We start from the raw sequence: 19417 nt of genomic DNA on the forward strand, positions 1-19417 counted from the left end.
TAAGTAGTTTAATAGATATTAAAGGACTAAATCCTAATTTCAAAGAAAAAGCTTCCAACATCATTTTTAATATCATGCACAGTAGTCATAGATTAAAAGGACAAATCATTTCAAGACACTCCTGTAACACTGAACTTGAAGTTATCTTTCAAACCCTTTAACAAGTCCAAATGCTATTAATTTACTTATTCCTTTTGATTAAGGTTAAGCACACCTTCAGTGATGCTAACATGCTCATTATACAACCATATCATCCCGGAAAGAGGACAGGTTTCACTTACTCCTAGTTGGTATAACAGGCTAAACTCAACAGAAAAGAAATTCATTACTCTTGTGTAAACGTGAAGATACTAACATAAGCATATACAGCTAGAATCGTTCTCATCTCCAGTTTTAAAACATAGTGCACAGGAGCTGTGAGTAGAATTAGAGAAAATTAGTTTTCAAAGGACCACCACTATCTGTCTGTCAGGTTATCCTACTGTGGTGGCCTGTGCTGTGCCACCAATATTTCAAATCCCAGCAGGGTCATGCAGGGTGGATGGGCTTCAGTAGAGCTTCCAGACTAAGACAAACTAGGAAGAAAGTCCTGGTGACCTACTTCTGAAAAAAATCAGCCAAAGAAACCCTGGTAGATACAGTTACCACACTGGGTTGAACACACCAGTGACTGTGAGGACAGCACAATGCTTCATTCTGTTACACATAACACCGGGAGTGGGACCCAGCCTGATGGCAACTAACAAGAAAAACACTTTTTCTCTCCTTTCACTTAGCAGTTTTGGGATGTGAACAGCAGCTCTGAGGCAGGAACGAGATTTCCTTTCAAATTCTCTTGTTTAGAGCATGTGTTAAAAGAACAACTAGCTCTCAGGGGAAAATTATTTGTTCAGTAACTTGAGCCGAGCTAATAGTTATTACATATTCCATAATAACTGCAGAGACGGGCTGTAAATAATACATAGTTCCTGCTATCTCTTCCCTAAACCCTCCTGTTACTCAGAATTTTTTTTTTTTTCTAGAATAAAAATGAGCATACAAGGAATAGAGGATGAAAACACTCCGAAGGTCACTGAGTGAACCAATAACCCAAGGCAAAAAAAAAAAAAAAAAAAAAAAACCCTAAAAAAATTCCATGTCAGTAAACCATTAGCTAAAACTTGCCTCTCCAAGGATAATCATAGTCTGAAAATTGTTAGTTGGATTTGGAAAAATGCCTAATGACTTTTGAGATCCAAAGCATTTTGTTTTCAATTAAACAAGTCTTCCCAAGCACTCCATGCAAGGAACGGCTGGCCATGATACCAGGCAGTGGGCCTGGAAACAGATCCATTCTATCACAAATGACTTAATAACTGGGCATTGCTTTGTCCCTCAGTTTCCATGACTTCAGGGGGTCACGGTGTTCAGAGAACTCACAAAGCTCTCACGCCACAGACAGACAGACGGTGCTTTGTCACAGGACTGTGATTTTCAGGCACATCATAATCAGGACGGTTAGGATACTCACGTAGCCTTTGTAGCTGGCCTCCAGCTCCGGTCCCGTGGGAGTTTTGCTGCGGATGATATTCTCAGTTTGCTGCATCCGGAAGTGACTATCATCCAGGGCTTTGTCTAGTTGTCGGATCTGTGACTCCATGGTGCTGTGACCTCCTGCAGCGGCAACCATAAGAATCTTTACCAGCCCTTTCAAGACTGACATCCACACAAACGCTGAAGATACCGTCACAGTTATCTTCACATAGAAACGGCACGTGTAATTATAAAGCAAATTTAGTGCTGATGTGCTGGGGGGTTAGAAGTTCCCATGGCTCCCCTATGAATCGTTACTGACTGACATTACAGAAGGGTCCTGCAATCTGTCCTGAACAGGTTCAGGGGCTGCTCTCGCTTCACTTTTGACCCCCAGAAATCTGAAGGCTAAGTTGTGAAAGGCTTTTCCGGAAAGCTGAAGTTGACCTACAGCTCCCCAATAACCGCGAGGCAGTTACTTCTAGCTCTTTCTGTAGTCACTGCCCTGTAGGCAGGGGAACATTGGGCCTTCCTGTCCCTCAGTGGATCATGCCACCTAAGGCCCCCAAGGCTGCATGACTCATTTAAGGAGTGACTTCAGAAACGATCTTCCATCTGCATGATGGTCTCAAATTAGCATTCACATGTTTTCATTAAAATCTAAGGAGCCCTGATGGTGCAATGGTTTAGCACTCAGCTGCCAACTGGAAGGTTGGCAATTTGAACCCACTCAGCAGCTTTCCGGGACAAAGACTAGAAATCTGTGACCACGAATATTGCCGTCAAGGAACCGTATGGGGCAGTTCCACTCTAACACACAGGGTCACTGTAAGTTGGAATGAACTCAACAGCACCCAGCAATGACAACAGTGAAAATCTAAAATCAAATCGAGAGAAAGCTAAGATTTTAATTTTACCATTTCCTTAGGCATGTTCTTACATGTGACTTACAACTTCTGGCTCTTCTCTCTGAGTTACGACACTTCTTTGACACACACACGTGTGTATAAATATATATATGGTTGTTGAGTCAGCTCTGACTCACGGAGACCCCAGGTGTGTCAGAGTGGAACATACACACACACACACACACGTGTGAATATACACACACACACACACACACATATGTATGTACAGGGTTGTTGAGTCGGCTCTGACTCACGGAGACCCCAGGTGTGTCAGAGCAGAACACACACACACACACACACACACACATGTGAAAATATACATATGAATATACAGGGCTGTTGAGTCAGCTCTGACTCATGGAGACCACAGGTGTGTCAGAGCAGAACACACATACACACACACGTGTGTATATATACATATGTATATACAGGGTTGTTGAGTCAGCTCTGACTCATGGAGACCCCAGGTGTGTCAGAGCGGAACATACACACACACACACACACTCAAACACATGTGTATATATACATATATATATATATATAGGGTTTTTGAGTTGGCTCTGACCCATGAAGACCCCCTGTGGGCCAGAGTAGAACATACACTCACACACACAGTGTGTGTGTATATACAGGGCTGTTGAGTCGACTCTGACTCATGGAGAGCCTGGGTGGGTCAGAGCAGAACTGGGCTCCATGGGGTTTTCAATGAATGCAATGAATGATTTGGCAGTAGCAGATCACCAGGCCTTTCTTCTAATGTGCCTCTGGGTGCAGGACTCGAACCTCTAACCTTCCAGTTGGCAGCCAAGTGCGTTACCCACTTGCACCACCCAGGGATAATCTCTCTGTATGTATCTATGTCAGTCTTTGAACTGAACAAGAGCGCTGATCATCAGAGTGAAGCTAGCACCGAGTGAAAGCAGAACAAGGATTAGTAAGCTTCATTAAATATACTGTTTCTCTAGAAAAAAAGGCCTCCTAAGTACGCCCCGAAGAGGTCTTCTACCCTGAATTACTCAACCCGTCCTTACCTCAGTCATGCTCTTCTGCTTCCTAGCCATTTACTGTTATTTTTTTTTAAATGTAAGTGTACTCTAATAATTCTGTGATGCCACATCACAGCACGACCCTATTCCCAGCCCTCCCAGAATGACTGACCCTGAACTATGCCCTGTTTCGTGCAGCACTAAGCAACACGGGTGCCTGTTTCTTCTTTAATTGTCCTTGTGCCATGAAGTAGTTCTTTCTTTAAAGGAAAATCTGAGCCTTAAGATGCTGGGAAATACATTTTTCATTTCAAATTATTTTATAAGACTTCTTAACAAAAATCATTAAATCATAACTTATCAAATTAAACTCAAAATCTTTTTAGAGCTACACATCTGGAGTCATCCCTTGATCTACACATGGCTCCCGAGATCAGGAGCATGAAGCAGTGTGTCTGAGGTCATGTGTGCAGGTGAGGGGCCAGGGACGGAGGCTGTACCCTGACTCCCCACTCAAGGCAGTTCCACCACCGCCCTGGGGACTCCACTCTTCCACAACACAGACCGCCAGTGCACGGAAGCGGAAGACTGCACTGCACTCCCTATTCTCTGCTGTCCCGGGCCATTCAAAGGTTACACCTCATGAGACTAGGTCCCATTTGACCAGTTGAGAGGATAGTTCATTTCATATTGAAATCTAATTCTTGGTGTTGATTAGCCTACTTTTGTTTTTTTTTCCCCTAGTCAAGCAGTAAGAGAAGAAGGTTCTGCCTCAACATGCTTGTGCCAGAAAGCAGTGAGAGGACTGCAGGTGTGCCGAGAGGAGGGTGGTTACAGGGAGGGGAGCGGCTTGCTCTGCCTTTGGGCGCCTACCAGAAGTATCTCTGAGTGCATTTTCTGTGAGTTTTACAAAGGCCTCAGGGCTTTCAGGGATCACTACATCTGCAAAAAGAGCACACAGTCTAAGTTGACCGCTAAGTTCTGGAAACCTCGATTCCCTGGTGGCAGGCACATAACTGTCCTAGGGAAGAAAGGGAAGTCAGTCAGTCTGGACTGCACAGAGAGTTCCTGCGCAGACAGAAGAGTGTGAGTGCGTTCCCGGTTCCCTGCAACGAATCACCAGGCGAGTTCCCGTCTATAGAGAGTGCGAGACGAGCCAGGAACCGTCCTAGGCACTTGACACGCACTAGCTCATTTATCCAGAGACACTCTGGGAGGTTCTTCAGATTGTTATTCCCATTTTATAGATGAGGAAAACCAAGACTCAGAGGGGTTGAGTTATTTATCCAAGTTTAAAAAGCTGTAAGCGGCAGAAGTGTGATTGCCACCACAGTTATAGAGTAGAGCAGTTTTAGCCAATAAAAATATGAGTCATCTACGTAACCCCTGAAGGTTTTAATAGCTATGCTAAAAAGGTAATGAAAAATAGAGGAAGTGATTTTCACTACTGATATGTCTAAGTTATTATTTCAATATGCAGCCATACTCAGAGATGTCCTATTGGGGAATGGATGAGATGCATTTACAAATCGGCCTCTAGTTCTCTGTTCTGTTGATTTTCATTCACTTTCCTTCATTCTCATGTGGTTATTTGTCTGCTCTTCCCATCACTGTGTGTTTCCTGGGTTTGGTCCTCGTTGTTTCTCTCAGCACGCTACTCCCCAAGGTGGGATCAGGAGTATACAGGGCCATGTCTAAGATCATACTTGCAGGCAGGGGGACAAGGACAGAGGCTGCACCCTGACTTCCCACCCAAGGCGGTTCCATCACCATCTGGGGAAGTGTGCACTGCTACAACAAATAGATGGCTTGTGCATGTAAGCTGAAGACTGCATCATGTTTCCTATTTTCTGCTGTTCCTGGACTCTGGACTCGGCTACACCAGCTGACTGACATCTATCCATCCTCCAGGTCTCTACTCAAGGCTTTCTTCAAAGCCCTGGGTTGGCTGTCCGTCAACTGCACACCTGCACCCCCTGGTGTGTACAGCTGTCCCCCCACCAAGTGCTTCACTCAGCCATTCCTGGCGCATCTGTCTGTGTTCAATGCTACAGGGGCAGCTCTTTGAAAAGAGAAGCAATCAGGTAACACCAGGACTCGGCAGAGTGTTTGTCACAGAGTAAGAAGAACACCAATATATGTGGGCTCAATCAATGGCCATGCCAATTTTTAAATTTGATGATCACATTAATATTCAATTCAATTATTCACTGATGTACAATTTCCCCTGATGGGAGAAGGGAGGGAGGGAGGGAGGGAGGGAGGGAGGGAGGAAGGAAGGAAGGAAATAAGGAAGGATGCAAGGACTATAGACAGCTTCCATGCTTCTAACAGAACATGAATTTTCTTGCATTTTCCTTTAAGCTGCCACAGAGGAAGAGCTCAGCCCTACCTGACAGGCCAACAGCTCCTCTGAGGTAGAAATCGTTGTCTTCTTGGCTCTCTTCATCCTCAGAGTGCAGGGTTCTGGACACTGCAGACTCCAGGTCACGACTAAGGTCATAGTCATGATCCCACTCCAGGGGGATGGAGTCCACGCTGGCTGGGGTGTCTCGTCCTGACCGCTCACTGCGGAGGGGCTGGGCCAGGGAGAGGGAGGGGTTGGAGGAGGGCTGCGGGGAAAGCACGCTGTCTGCAGACGGGTCGTGCCAGTGGAGGTCAGAGAGAGCCGCCGAGTCATCGAGCTCAAGCTCTCGGTCAGAAAGGTCATGCTCATCGTCTGGGAGCTGGGAAGCAGTTCAAGCACCCGTTACTTCCGTGCTCACTGTGGGGTCCACCCCCCCCAGAGAAGTCCTCAGTGTTCAAGCTTATCTGTGCAATGTTTCCATCTTAGTTGAGATGATATTAAACTAAAAAATCAATGTGCATTTCCAATGCCTGTTTGACATGTGTTATGAATTTACCTATATAAGCCTCAGATTTACTTCGGGTAAAATGGGCATGATATTAAAGCCTTCCTACTGATATTCAACTGATACAAGATTAAATAAGATAATGTAAATAAAGGCAACCCAGGGCCACAACAGCAACCTAAGAAGTATAGACAGGCACACAGCAGGAATGAAAGGAAATGACTGATAAAGCCTTGCTGTCAGCGGATGCTGACTCACTGCGACCCCCTGCTTATTGGGGGAGAACTGCAATCCATAGGGTTTCAGTGGCTGTTTTTCTGGGAAGTAGATTGCCAGGCCTTTCTTCCAAGGTACCTCTGGGTGGACTCAAACCTCCAATCTCCCAGGTGGCACCTGAGTGCTCTAAGCATTTGCTTCACCTACTGAAGGCTTAACCATCCTTCTTCCCTTATATCACAGATATACATCTCTACAGATGGGATACAATTACAGCAGCAAGAAAGAAGAGAAAAAAATTCACCTCAATGGACTCTCATTGATTGAGCAACTGCTTACACTGCTCACATTCATCTCCCTGTTTCTTCCAGAGGCTCCTTATCTGCCATGAAAGATCTGTGCCAGGTACTCTTCATAGCTCGTCACATAGACTAACTCATTTACTGCTCAAAATGAACTGTCCTACGTGATAGGTGCTATGACTAAACCATGATGGGCGCAAGTAGCTAACAGGCTCCGCTTCTTCTTTTTGTTTAAAAGGCTGGCAGTTTGAGTTCACCCAAAGGCTTCTAGGAAGGAAGACCTGGGAAGCTGTTCTTCCAAAATCAGCCCATAAAGCTCTGGGGAGTACAGTTCTTCCCTGACACACACGGTGTCACGATGAGTTGGAATCAATTGGAGGGCACCTGGTTTTCTTATTAATCTTGTCTTACAGTTTTAGGAACTGGGTCAAGAGAGGCGACATACCTTGCCCAAGGTTCCATAACCAACAAGTGTCAGAGCTAGGACTTGAACTCAGGCAGTCTGTCTCCAGAACCTAGACTCTTACCCATTATACAATGTGACCCATCAGCACATAAGTTGTTCACTTTGGAAAAAAATAACTATTACGTACAGGCAGGCGAATCAGCTTTTTATGGTATCTTTCCACACGCCCGAAGACCTCCTGGCAATAGCGTCGGAGCTCATCCAGCTCTTCCTCAATGACAGCTGCGTCCAGGGGCTCACTCTTTTCTATCAGCTGTTCTCCTTGGGCAATTATCTGCTCGATCTTGTTGTGGTTCAGTGAGATTTCCCGCTGGAAGGCCTATGCAGCAAAAAGCTCGTGTAATTTTTATTGCGCACATATTGGAAACAAGAATAAGATAGGTATCTCTCATTACATTAGAAAAATGCTATTGGTGATATTTCATTTACCATATACAGTAAAACCTGCAAAAGCTGGAACGTAAGGTGGAAATCTGTCAGAAAAGGAAAATTCAAGTATTTTCCACTAATAAAGATTGATTCGGAAGGAAGGTTGGGCAATCTACTTCCGTAGTGATACTGCCTCGGAAATCCAATGAGGGGTTGCTATGAGTCGGGTCCGACTCCACGGCACATAACAACAACAACAAAGATTGATAGAAAAGTGGTAAGACTGCACCTTGTCAGCGAGACATGGAATAACTAGACAATCCTGTTGAGTTCCAGCTCTCACAGGTTTTACTGTAGGATGACAAGAGACCCTTAGAGATGCTCTAAAGTAAACCATGAAATATTATGATCAGGAGTTGGAAATGTACATGCTAGAGTTTTATGACAAGACTTGTGCCTTTGGCTATTAAAATTTATCATAGTAGACAGTGCGGGCAGAGAATCACAGGAAAAAAATGCCCAGACTCATGGCAAAGCTCACAGAATGATCATCTCTGGTAGACTGAATAGCTACCAATACAATGCCAATGAGATAAATTTAGCACTTGGAGAAATATGCTAAACACACCCACTATAGATGTCCTCACCATATGTCAAACTTGACTGAGAACACCCTCCCAAATGACAGTTCATGTCACAGATTTCTTCTCAGAAGATGCTTATACTGTTTCAGGACATAAACAGATAAAGTTACAGTGATATGAAAAACACAGAATAATTCTACATGGTTTAAGAGAGTTGAAGTATGACCACTGGTACAAGTTTTGGAGGATAAGTCTTGATGTGATACAAGGAAAAACTAGAATAGTAGAAAGTTTCACATGAGGAGAAAGACTGCCTGGAAGAAGAAGGGTGGTCATAATTTCTATGATATTGCCAGAGTTCAAAAGGATTCAACTAATACCTTGTAGATATTTCTGGTTGGAGGATTTCAATACTGATTTGTCTCTGATAAGATGTGGGTGAGTTTGTATGGGGGGTGATGGGGGAGAGGGATGAGTGTGGGGTATGAAGTAGGGAGGAAATGGGCAGCAAAGAAGAATTTACTACTTTATCATTTTTTTTCATCCTGAGGATCTGTGATTAACAGTCATTTCCTTGCTTCATTATATCAACTTATAGCAAGACTCATCAAGATTGTTCTTTTTAAAAACCCATCTACCAATCAATCACTTATTATCTAGCTATCTGTCTGTCTGTCCATCTATCTATCTAATATCTTGGGAAAAAAGACTTCATAAGCTGTCTGCTGAATTACTCAAGTTGTTAAACATATTTCCTCTAAGGAATATTTACACGTGAACACATATTCCTCTTATTTAAATGTCTAGTTCCTGTTATGCTTAAATTATATGATAAAAAATATAAAATGTGCTCAAAATTTCATTTGACATCTACAAAAGGCTTTGTGGGCTAAAACCCCAACATAAGGAAGTAGTAGCACTCTGGAGCATGGAAGTCAAATGAACTATTTGAAGGTTCTTTAAACAAAATGGGGAAAAGAAACAAAAATAAAAACAACCACAATCAAAGAAGATCCCTAATTCCCTTTCACCCAAGTTAATAGTTGAAAGTACATATATATCAGCAATGGTTATTTCTGGGAAGTGCTCTTAATTTTATTTTTAATATCTTTTGCATTTTCTGATTTTCTTTGGCAATCCAGAAGAACGTGATTTTTTTTTTAAGAATGCTACCACATTCTTCAAAGAAGAATATACAAATTCTCTCCTTTTCAGACTTTCAGAAAAATAATATAACTGTTACCTTGAGCTGTTTTATTTTTGCTTGAACATCACATTCAGAAAAATGCTCAATATTTGTGAGCTGCAGATCCATCTCTGTTAGCCAGACCAGAATGCTGTCCCGAGCAGTCTCAAACTCCTCACGCTGACCAATAAAATGCTGGATGTGAGAAGAAAATAATAAACATAATCCACATAAACATATGGAATGGCAGAGACAATTCCAATGCTCTTCTGGAAAGTTTTCTCCTCAAAAGCAATGAGAACCTTGTTCTCCTTCATCATGCCACCTCCCCTGGAGACCATTCCCACCAGCCCAACCTTACAAAACCACTGAAGTGTCTTTATAGTGTGTTCAAGTGGACTAATCCCACCCACTGGGCCTCTGATTTACCAACGAGGCATAATAAAGACCTTGAGTCTGCGCAAGATAGAGGTGACGCGCTTTTGCAGGTTGTCCCATCTCTGGTTGCCATCATGGACCATCTGTTTTAGGCTGCAAGCTGAGTCAGTACGATTCTCCCGGGCCAGACGGCGGTACTGCTTGTTGATCAGTTCCAGCTGGGTTAGGCTTTCATGGACCTGTCGTTGGAAGGCCTGTGACCACAAGGAAACATATGAGTGAAAGAGATCAGTCAAGGGCTCTCAGTAATGGCTCCTGGCTGTCATGCTCCAGGGTCAGGAAAAATGGAAGTCACCCCATCACAGAGAGAAAAGAACATTTTTCTAATGAGTGTGCCCTTCTCCTTGTTAAAGCAAAGTAACTGAGTCAATGTGACTTAAGGAAAGGAAGTAGATCAAAAAATATGTAAGAAAATGGTGAATGATTGTGTGTGTGTGTGTGTGTGTGTACATGATCGTGATGGTGGTGCAGGACTCGGTAATGTTTCATTTCATTATACATAAGGCCACCATGAGTCGGAACTGACTCAATGGCAACTAACAACATACATATAATTTGCTCCCATATGTGTGCTGAAATCTGAGTATTTGGAAAGGTTCAATATTACTGATGTCCTCACTGAAAAAAGTGTTTTTACGTCTTTATAAAAGATGAAATTCTCTAAAATTCCAGAAATTGCTTCAGTTCTGTGTCCATTAAGAAAAAATCCAAACTACCTTTTGAGGAAGACCTTCTAAACACAAGGGGTTAGTTAATTTTTAAGAAAGCAGTTTGTAAACTACAAATAAACTTCCATTTTTAAAGAAAAGTTTGAACATGCTCTTTCTCCTTTTTGTTGTTCCCATAAATTAGTCACCATTTGTTTAAAAGGTGTTGGATCTGCTGAGAGTGTCTACTTACTTTTCTTTTTTTAAAATTGTGATTTGGGTGAAAGTTTACAGAGCAAATTCATTTTCCATATAGCAGCTCACATACACTTTGTCTCATGATATTGACTGCAGTTTCTCACAATTCAACAGTTCCCCTCCCATTTCCTCCCCATAGTTACCTCTTCCCTGTGTCCTTCCCTCCCATGCACTCCTGCCCCCCGAGCTGTCTCTCTGTGCATACACAGCCCTTCTATTCTCTCATGATTGAACTCTCCAAGGAGTGTATCTACCTCATGTAAATGTTCAGTTCATATGCCTGTCTTGTTTGGTTGGAAGCCACAGGTGTGATTTCAGTTCCAGACCTGAAGGCCAGCTAGGGGCCATAGTCTCAGGGGTTCCACCAGGCTCTATCAGACCAGCAAACACGGTCCCTCTTTTTTTTTTTTTTTTTATGATTTTTAGTTTTATTCCACAATTGTTCTCTCAGAGAATGTCTATTTACTTTTGAGGCCACCCTATGACAGTTTATAGGATCTAAGGTGAAACCCTCCATCTTCATTCTCTCTGCAATAAAGCATAGCCCTAGCATAAAAAATCATTCAGCCAAAATAAAAAATGAAGACTTTTTTTTTGTTCAAACTCACATGTCTCATTTGTGACTGATTTTTATCGTGTCATTAGAGAGATAATTTTATAACTAATTAATTGGATTTCACTCAGCTATACCCCACATCATACTGTTTACATGCGACCACATTTCTCCCTCTTAAATGGTTTGCCTTCTGAGACTTAGGAGAGCTTTAAGAGCCTTCATCATAGAAAATCCAATCTTCCATTACATAAAACCTCAGGGTATTTCCCCAGCAGAGGAAGAGGTAAGGAAAGTTCAGACATTGCCATCAATATAAGTCAAAGGGTACATGGTACCCACTGGGGTTGAAGGTATGTCCCAGTGACAAGCACCACTGCCCTCCCAGAACCCAGATTCATCCCAAACATTCATGCAACTGAACCGGCTAAAAATTGTCCTCCAGCAAAATTTTGTTTCAGTGGTTCACTAGTAGATGTAGCCATGACAAAATCTTTCATTATAGAAGAAGCTAACTATACATTTAACGTTTGCCAGAAAATCTGAAGTTTAAAATAGCCTCGAAAAAGATCCTACACAATCAGCTTTGCAGGGTAAGCCAATTATGAAAGGTTTAACCTTTATGACACTGAGTGTAATAAGATGTCGAACAGTAGCACTCACAGTCATATTGGTTCACTATGGAATGACCCGGAATCTACTCAAGAGCTGACTATGGCACTTTCTAAAGGTTTCTAAGAATTTTTTTTTCCCCTGGAATGTACTGACATAGTTATATCTAAGTTCACCTATTTGGCCATCAGAATAATGATTATTTATGCCATATAACATGTTGTTGTTATGTGCTGTCGAGTCAGACCCGACTCATAGCGACCCCCCTTTGGGTTTCTGAGGCAGTATCACTATAGAAGTAGATTGCCCAACCTCCTTCCGAGGAGTGGCTGGTGGGTTTGAACTGCCAGCCTTTTGGTTAGCAGTCAAGTGCCTTAGGCACTACGCTACCAGAGCTCTCATATATATTTCAGCTTTTTATGGCTTTATATAGCTGTTTAGCTATGACTCTTAGGTTTTAAACTGCACAAGAGAAAGAAAATCAAACCAAACCACAGTTCCTATTTCCCAGAACAGCCTTCAGTAAGTGCCTAGTTAACTGATGTTGCAAGGTAAAAAAATAAGTCCAGCTGGTTTGGGTTGGATTTTTAATCTTATTGGAAACACCTTGTAGAGCTTGGGGCAGAGTTCACAACTGAGTCTGAGTTTTAAGAGAGATGATCCGAAGGTGCACACATCTGCCCATCAGTGGGAAGTGAAGAGACAAGAAACCTCAAGTTAGAGAACTGCCAACTGTAGGCTACGTCAGAGTATTTCTCCAGCAAAGGAAAATGAAAGAACGAAGGCGGGCATTTCAGCATGTCCCAGTGATGAGGGGCTCAGACAGAGCAAACAGACAAGTGAATGGAACCAGTTACTGCTCGATTTCTTTCGTCATGAAAACATGATGATGCCCTTACTAGTTCTGCCTCCGTGTAACTAAGGAGTCTTGGTGAGCCAAAAATGGCAGTGTTCTTTATTCTGTAACTAGAAATGGATTTTAATTAAATGTTTTATTCAATTCTACAGTCATCTGTATTTAAGTGATGAGTTTGAAAATATATGTCTGTGCTCCAATTAGATTTAAAAAAAAATCAAGAAAATAGATTTGGAAGATAGATTGGTATAGTATGGAAAACCTATTTTAATCTTAGGAAAGATGATGGATTTTGAAAAATTCTGGAAGAAAAACAATGCCAAGATCTTTTTTGGGGGGAACCATGTTTCCTATTTTCTAATAGAATTTCTCTTCATTACTACTTTATTTGCAGTTTTTTACCATTTTAAATTAAAATGAAAACTTCCATTCCTACCTTCTTTGCCTATTTGTAAGGTAATTATAAAGATGGCTACAGAACCATCACCCAGCTGTTTGAACAACTAACGTGGGGCATGAACAGTTCGTTTATGTTTTAGAACACTACCAGCTGGCCACATTAATAGCTAATAGGGGTTACATACTTAGAATTAAAAATCACCTCAAACTTCTTCAGCTCTTCTTTGGCAACTGTATAGAGCACCCCAGAAGAGCTGGGGAAGGCAGCTGTCCTTTCTGAAATCTTCAGCCAATCTTCAAAACGAGAATAGTCATCCAGGAACTTCTGCCATAACCGCCATGTCTCTTCAATTCTGAAACAGGAAAGAACAGAACAGAATCCGATTGTTTGAGGCTGTTCCTGCCCCAGCACATTGCCTGATGCCCAGCACAGGATCAGGGAGCCAAACAAGCAGTCGTTATGCCAAACAACAACTGTGCCTCCAGCCACACTTGACCAGAGAGAAAAAGAGACAACTGTTTGAGCTAAGATAAACAGCTGTGGTTTTTTTTTTTTCTTTTTCTTTCTTTCTCTAAAACCAAAAACAGCCATGTCCCGCAGCTCTGGACTTGGAAACAGTCAAACAGAACATAAGCACAATGTATGAACTGCTCTGGCTGTATGTGAGGAAGTTCAGAGAAGTAATACCTTGTTTACAGTCAACACTTGGGCCAATGCTCCAATGAAATTAAATTGAGGTTTGGAAAATCTATTTAAGCTCAACATCAAACTCACCCTAACAATCAATCAATCTAGGACGGCAAGGCAAATATTCAATTTCCAGGAGTTTATCAGAATGTACAATGAGTGAGTCCCAAGTCATTATGGTAAATTTCTAACTCATCAGTATTTTTTTCTACCACCAGACAATTTCAAGGGACTTAAAGATAATGCTTCTCTTTACATTATTTCATTTTCACAGCTCCAGATTCTGTAATATTATAATATTTGGCAAGGGCATATTTTCATTTTGCTGAATTATACTTAAACTGTTAAGTCAGACATAATTTGGCTTGGTATATTTTTAAATTACCTTTATCTTTTTATTTTGCCAACCCAATGAAGATGGCATATTTGGGAAACCAAGCCTTTTCTTGGGCATAGTAACCAAAAGGGAAGAGTAAACGGGAAGTGTTCCGGGTGAGTCTCCGGTCTTTGCCGGAAGCCTGTGAAGGGGCCACAGCTTACTTGAGTCTCCTTTCCACGGACATTGCACAGATGTTTCTCCATCGCCGGTCCAGGTTTCGCGTCGCCTGCTGGATGGAGTCACACTCGGCGTCGGTGGCACAAGCATCACAGTCGTGCAGCAGGACCTCACACAGGTTGAGGACCGAGGCGACACCTGTACTGTGCTTCTCTATGTCTCTCTGAAGCTCCTGCGAGGGAACACAGTGTGCTTGATTCAGAAGTCACATGAATACAGATACCAGGAACTGCAACAGTGTTCGTGGACTGATAAATGGCTAGGATAAACCTTGAAAAATACTTTGGTTCCTTGGATGCATAAGATTTCTCAAACTTAATTTATAAAATCCAGCAAGCTCAAAAAACCAAAACCATTGCCTCTGAGTTCATTTTGACTCACAGTTACCCTGTAGAACAGAGTAGAACTGCCCCGTGGGGTTTCCGAGGCTGTAAACCTTTGAGGAAGCAGACTGACTCATCTTTCTCCCACTGAGAGGCTGATGGGTTTGAACCTTCAACTCTTTGGTTTACAGCTGAGTACTCAAAACTGTGCCACTAGGGCTCCTGGCAAGCTCCAAAGTAGGAGAAAATAAATCTCAAAATATTTCAGCTATGTGAGGAATGCTGAGATAGAAACTGAGCAAATGAGATTGAACGAAGAGTGAAACAAGTTCTTTAATTACTGCAAAATGAATCCCACCCTAGTTTCTACTTCTGAGAGAAATTACTTCCATCCCAATCAATCAGTCAACCAATAACAGGAATTCATTGCACCTGCTAAGAACTGAAACTCAAGGACAGGGACTTGCATTCCAAAGACCTGCAATTCTTGCTTTAAGCAGTTAATTACAAACACAGTTAAGAGGTCAGGTTTTACTGTCCAACAAGACTTTTAACTTTCTAAAGGACTGAGGACTGAGAAGGCCACATTTCAGAAATACAATGGGATTTTGTACCCCTAAGTACTTAATCCCACCTAACTTCCTTTGAAATTTAAAATTTCAAATCTATCTTCAGTGTCAGTTGTGCTGAGTCAGTTTTGTTTATAGTAACTAAGGCACTTGTGCATATTTAGGAGCCCTGGTAGCACAGGGGTTAAAGCACTCTGCTGCTAACCAAAAGGTCAGCGGTTGGAACCCACCAGCTGCTCCACAGGAGAAAGATGAAACAGCCTGCTTCATAAAGATTTACAGCTTTGGAAATCCCATGGGGCAGTTCTACTCTGCCCTGTAGGGTCGCTGTGAGTTGGAATCAACTAGAAGGCAGTGGGTTGGTGTGGACAGTCCCAAGATTGGCAGGAAACATGCAGACTGCTGAATGAAGACTCAGCTACACGCACGGTCCAAATGTGCTAAAAAGCTGCAGGGACCTTTCTCAACACTTCTTATAAACTGGAAGCAGACCACATCCCTAAGGCAGCTACTCAGCTGTTCCAGTGGATTCCACCATGGAGTTGATTAACAATCTCACTGGGGTATAACTACATCCAGCTGCCCAGCCACTCAAAACTAGGCCCAGCCAAGCTGATACATAATCTTAAGTACCACAAATATATACAATATGTATATAATATGTATATACATGTACGTGTGTGTGTGTGTGTGTGTGTGTGTGTGTGAGAGAGAGAGAGAGAGAGAGAGAGAGAGACAAAGAGAGAGAAGAGAGAGAGAGAACTGACTGAACTTCAAGTATGATGGCTTCAGGTACCTAGGTTCTATATCATACAAATGTCATAGTTTTCAGCAGCTTCCTCAGGGAGCAATTTTAAATGTGGGATGGAAATAGTTGATGATGAGAAACAGGGCACTGAACTTCCCAAGAATCCCCAAATGTGAAGTCTTCAGATTAACTCCATAGACTGTAAATTGTAAATCCAAGATGAATGCTGTTTCCTCTGGTAAATTACACTCCATTAACTCAGAATAAGTATTCTCTTATTAACAGTCAGTCATACAGTTGCATTCATTTTTTAGTTACCCTATTGATCACTAACTACCCTAATGCTTTCCTTTTCTTTGGTGATAGTCTCTCAATTTGTCTAGTTTATCTCCTGTTCTAAACAATTTCTCAACTTACTCAGATAGCTGGAATATACATTCTTTGTCTGCAATTCCTCTAATTTTTCTCCTTAACACAATGTTCTCGTGACTTCTATAAAAACACTAGCTTACTGTTGTAATCACAGTGCCTTTGATTATTTTTCGGAGATTTTACAGTCACTAGAAGATACATTCTATCAAAAATATTTCTATTTCAGTAAACAGCTCTTTCAAGTTGCTCACCTAAAATTTTTCGCTTATGTGGAAGTGCATAATGCAGGAGTTTCTGGTCCAAAAATAATTATAAAAAATGAACTGAATGAACATCTGCTCAAAGGTAAACACAAGATGGAGACTTCTAGAACAAGATCGCCAAGTAAACACGAGTTCTTAAAGAGCCAAGAAAAGGGAATTCCATCTTGAGAAAGGGTATACATTTGGAAGAAATGTTAGGCATTTGAACATAATCCATCGATGTAAAGAAGTTACAGCATTTTGATTTAATCTCAAGTACTCAGACATTTTTGTTAAAATCAGTATATGAAATGGCTACTCTAAGCTGGAAGGTTTTCATAATCACATGTAAGTTCCCTAATGCAAATAGGATGGTGTCAGTGGTTTGGTGGCAGAATTTTTTGCCTTCCATGTAGGAGACCGGGTTTGATTCTCCGCCAGTGCAACTCATACACAGCCACCTCTCATCTGTTGTTGTATGTTGCTATGATGCTGAGCAAGTTAGTGGAGCACCCACACCAAGACAAACTGGGAAGAAAGGCCTATGAGCTACCGAAAACCAGCCAATGTCAATGGCACCCAACACCAACATCAACAACCGGGATCAACAGTCCACAGTGACATGGGGATGGCCCAGAACCAGACAACATCTTGTTCTGTTGCACATGGGGTCTCCATCAGTTGGGGTGTGACTAGAAGGCAGCTACCACCACCACCACCCAACAGTACAAATAAAGATTTTAGCCTCAACTTTGACCTTGATTAACATGGCCTTGAGTGGTCTCTGAATTTATTCTCATTCATCTGCAATTCAGAGAAATTTGACAACAAAGTTTTTTAAAGTCATCTCCAGTCTATATGTATTTCTGACCCAAATCATTAAGTCTATACGATTAACGACACTGACAAAAGAAACACGTGAAAACTCCATGCAGTAAACGAAAAGAAAATGTATTTCTTACCAATTTAACCTACTTAAATATTTTCCAGAAATTTTCCTCTTTAGAGACAGATTACTATAATCTGTCTTTTACAACACGGAATGCAAATGCTACAATTTCTAGAGAGTCAATCTCAAACATTTTCTACAAATGAAATTGTAGTAAACATGATATGATTAAAATACAATTTACTGAGCACTTTGTGTTATAGGTACTGTGCTAAGTGCTTTTGTTATTTAATTTTTATAACAACACTGTGAGGCCTATTTTACTATGATTATCCACATCTGTGAATAAGGAATCTGAGGGTTAAAATAGTTCATTACTTTGATCAAGATCCCATAGATACTAAGTGCATGAGGTCAGGATTTGAAACCCAGTGGTCTTTGCTTTCAAACACAGGTTGACAGTTTTAAAAAAAATCTTTAAAATTTAACTGTAAGACTTTATGTTCATATATTAAAAAGTCAAAAACTACTGTTGTTGTGTGCCATGGAGTTGGTTCCAACTGTCTGCGGTTCAACACTGTTTACTACAGAACAAAACACTGCCTGCTCTGTGCCACCCTTACAACTGTTTCTATGTTTGAGCCCATTGTTGCAGCCACTGTATCAATTCATCTTGTTGAGGGTCTTCCTATTTTCACTGACTCTCTACTTTATCAAGCATGGCGTCTTTCTCCAGTGATTCAAATAAAAGCAGGGCCCTTTCCACTTTGAGTCCTTCTCCCTGGGAGCAACCATTTCCACCTCATACAGTCCTTCCATCTGGTACTTCTTGTTGTCACATGCCATGATTTTGATTCTGATTCATGGTGACCCTACATACAACAGAACAAAACTGCCTGGTTTTGTGCCATCCTCACAGTAGTTGCTACTTTGCGGCTCACTGTTGCAGCCCCTGTGTCAATCCATCTCATTGAGGGTCTTCCTCTTTGACCCTCTGGTTTACCAAGCATGATGTCCTTCTTCAGGGACTGATCCCTCCTGACAACATGCCCAAGATATGGGAGAACGAGTCTCACCATCTTCCCCTCTAAGGAGTATTCTGGCAGTACTTCTTCCAAGATGTAGTTGTTCTTCTTTTGCCAACCCATGGCATATTAAACATTTTCCACCAACACTATAGTTAAAATGCATCAATTCTTCTTTGATCTTGATTCACTGTCCAGCTTTCATAGACATGAGATGACTGAAAATACCATGGCTTGAGTCAGGAGAACCTTAGTCTTTAAAGTGACCTCTTTATTCTTTAACATTTTAAAGTAATCTTTTGCAGTAAATTTGATCAATGCAATATCTCATTTAATTTTTTGACTGTTGTTTCCTTAGGCATTGATTGTGGATCCAAGTAAAATGAAATCCTTGACAACTTCAATCTTTTCTCCACTTACTATGATGTTGCTTATTGGTCCAGGTATGAGGATGTTTGTTTTCTTTATGTTGGCATGTAATCCATCCATGTTTATATTGCTATTCTGGATTTTTGCATTTTAGACATTATGGAATCTTACTATAGTAGAGAATGGTTTATTCCTTCTTCTAGCTCTCTGGGTTCCAATTACTGTCAGAGCACAGTTTATGTTGTTGTTGTTGTTGTTGTTGTTATGTGCCATCAAGTCAGACCCCACTCATAGCGAACACTCCTTGGGTTTCCAAGGCAGTATCACTATGGAAGTAGATTGCCCCATCTTCCTGCCAAGGCACAGTTTATAGCTAGAACAATATTTATTGTTTACATGATAAAACAAATAATAATAATGATAAAAACCCAAAGAAACAAAACAGTTGCTGTTAATGTCGATTCAACTCATGGTGATCCCCTGGGTGTCAGA

The 19417-nt window shown here is 41.6% G+C and overlaps 1 protein-coding gene across 1 annotated transcript in view; it reads right to left on the minus strand.

The window, feature by feature from the left end:
* The window catches only part of SYNE1 (spectrin repeat containing nuclear envelope protein 1), a 578063-nt gene that overhangs the window by 23766 nt on the left and 534880 nt on the right, over positions 1-19417 (minus strand). Inside the window, exons 123-129 of the mRNA XM_007943230.2 lie at positions 14373-14560; positions 13347-13497; positions 9831-10013; positions 9439-9576; positions 7370-7561; positions 5799-6132; positions 1511-1653 (exon numbers count right to left, since the gene is read on the minus strand). Coding sequence (XP_007941421.2) covers positions 1511-1653; positions 5799-6132; positions 7370-7561; positions 9439-9576; positions 9831-10013; positions 13347-13497; positions 14373-14560 — 1329 coding nt within the window. The remainder of the gene's footprint in view (positions 1-1510; positions 1654-5798; positions 6133-7369; positions 7562-9438; positions 9577-9830; positions 10014-13346; positions 13498-14372; positions 14561-19417) is intronic.

The sequence above is a fragment of the Orycteropus afer genome, unplaced genomic scaffold (genome assembly GCF_000298275.1).
Source record: "Orycteropus afer afer isolate SDZICR_OR568_19922 unplaced genomic scaffold, OryAfe1.0 scaffold00101, whole genome shotgun sequence".
Taxonomy (NCBI): domain Eukaryota; kingdom Metazoa; phylum Chordata; class Mammalia; order Tubulidentata; family Orycteropodidae; genus Orycteropus; species Orycteropus afer.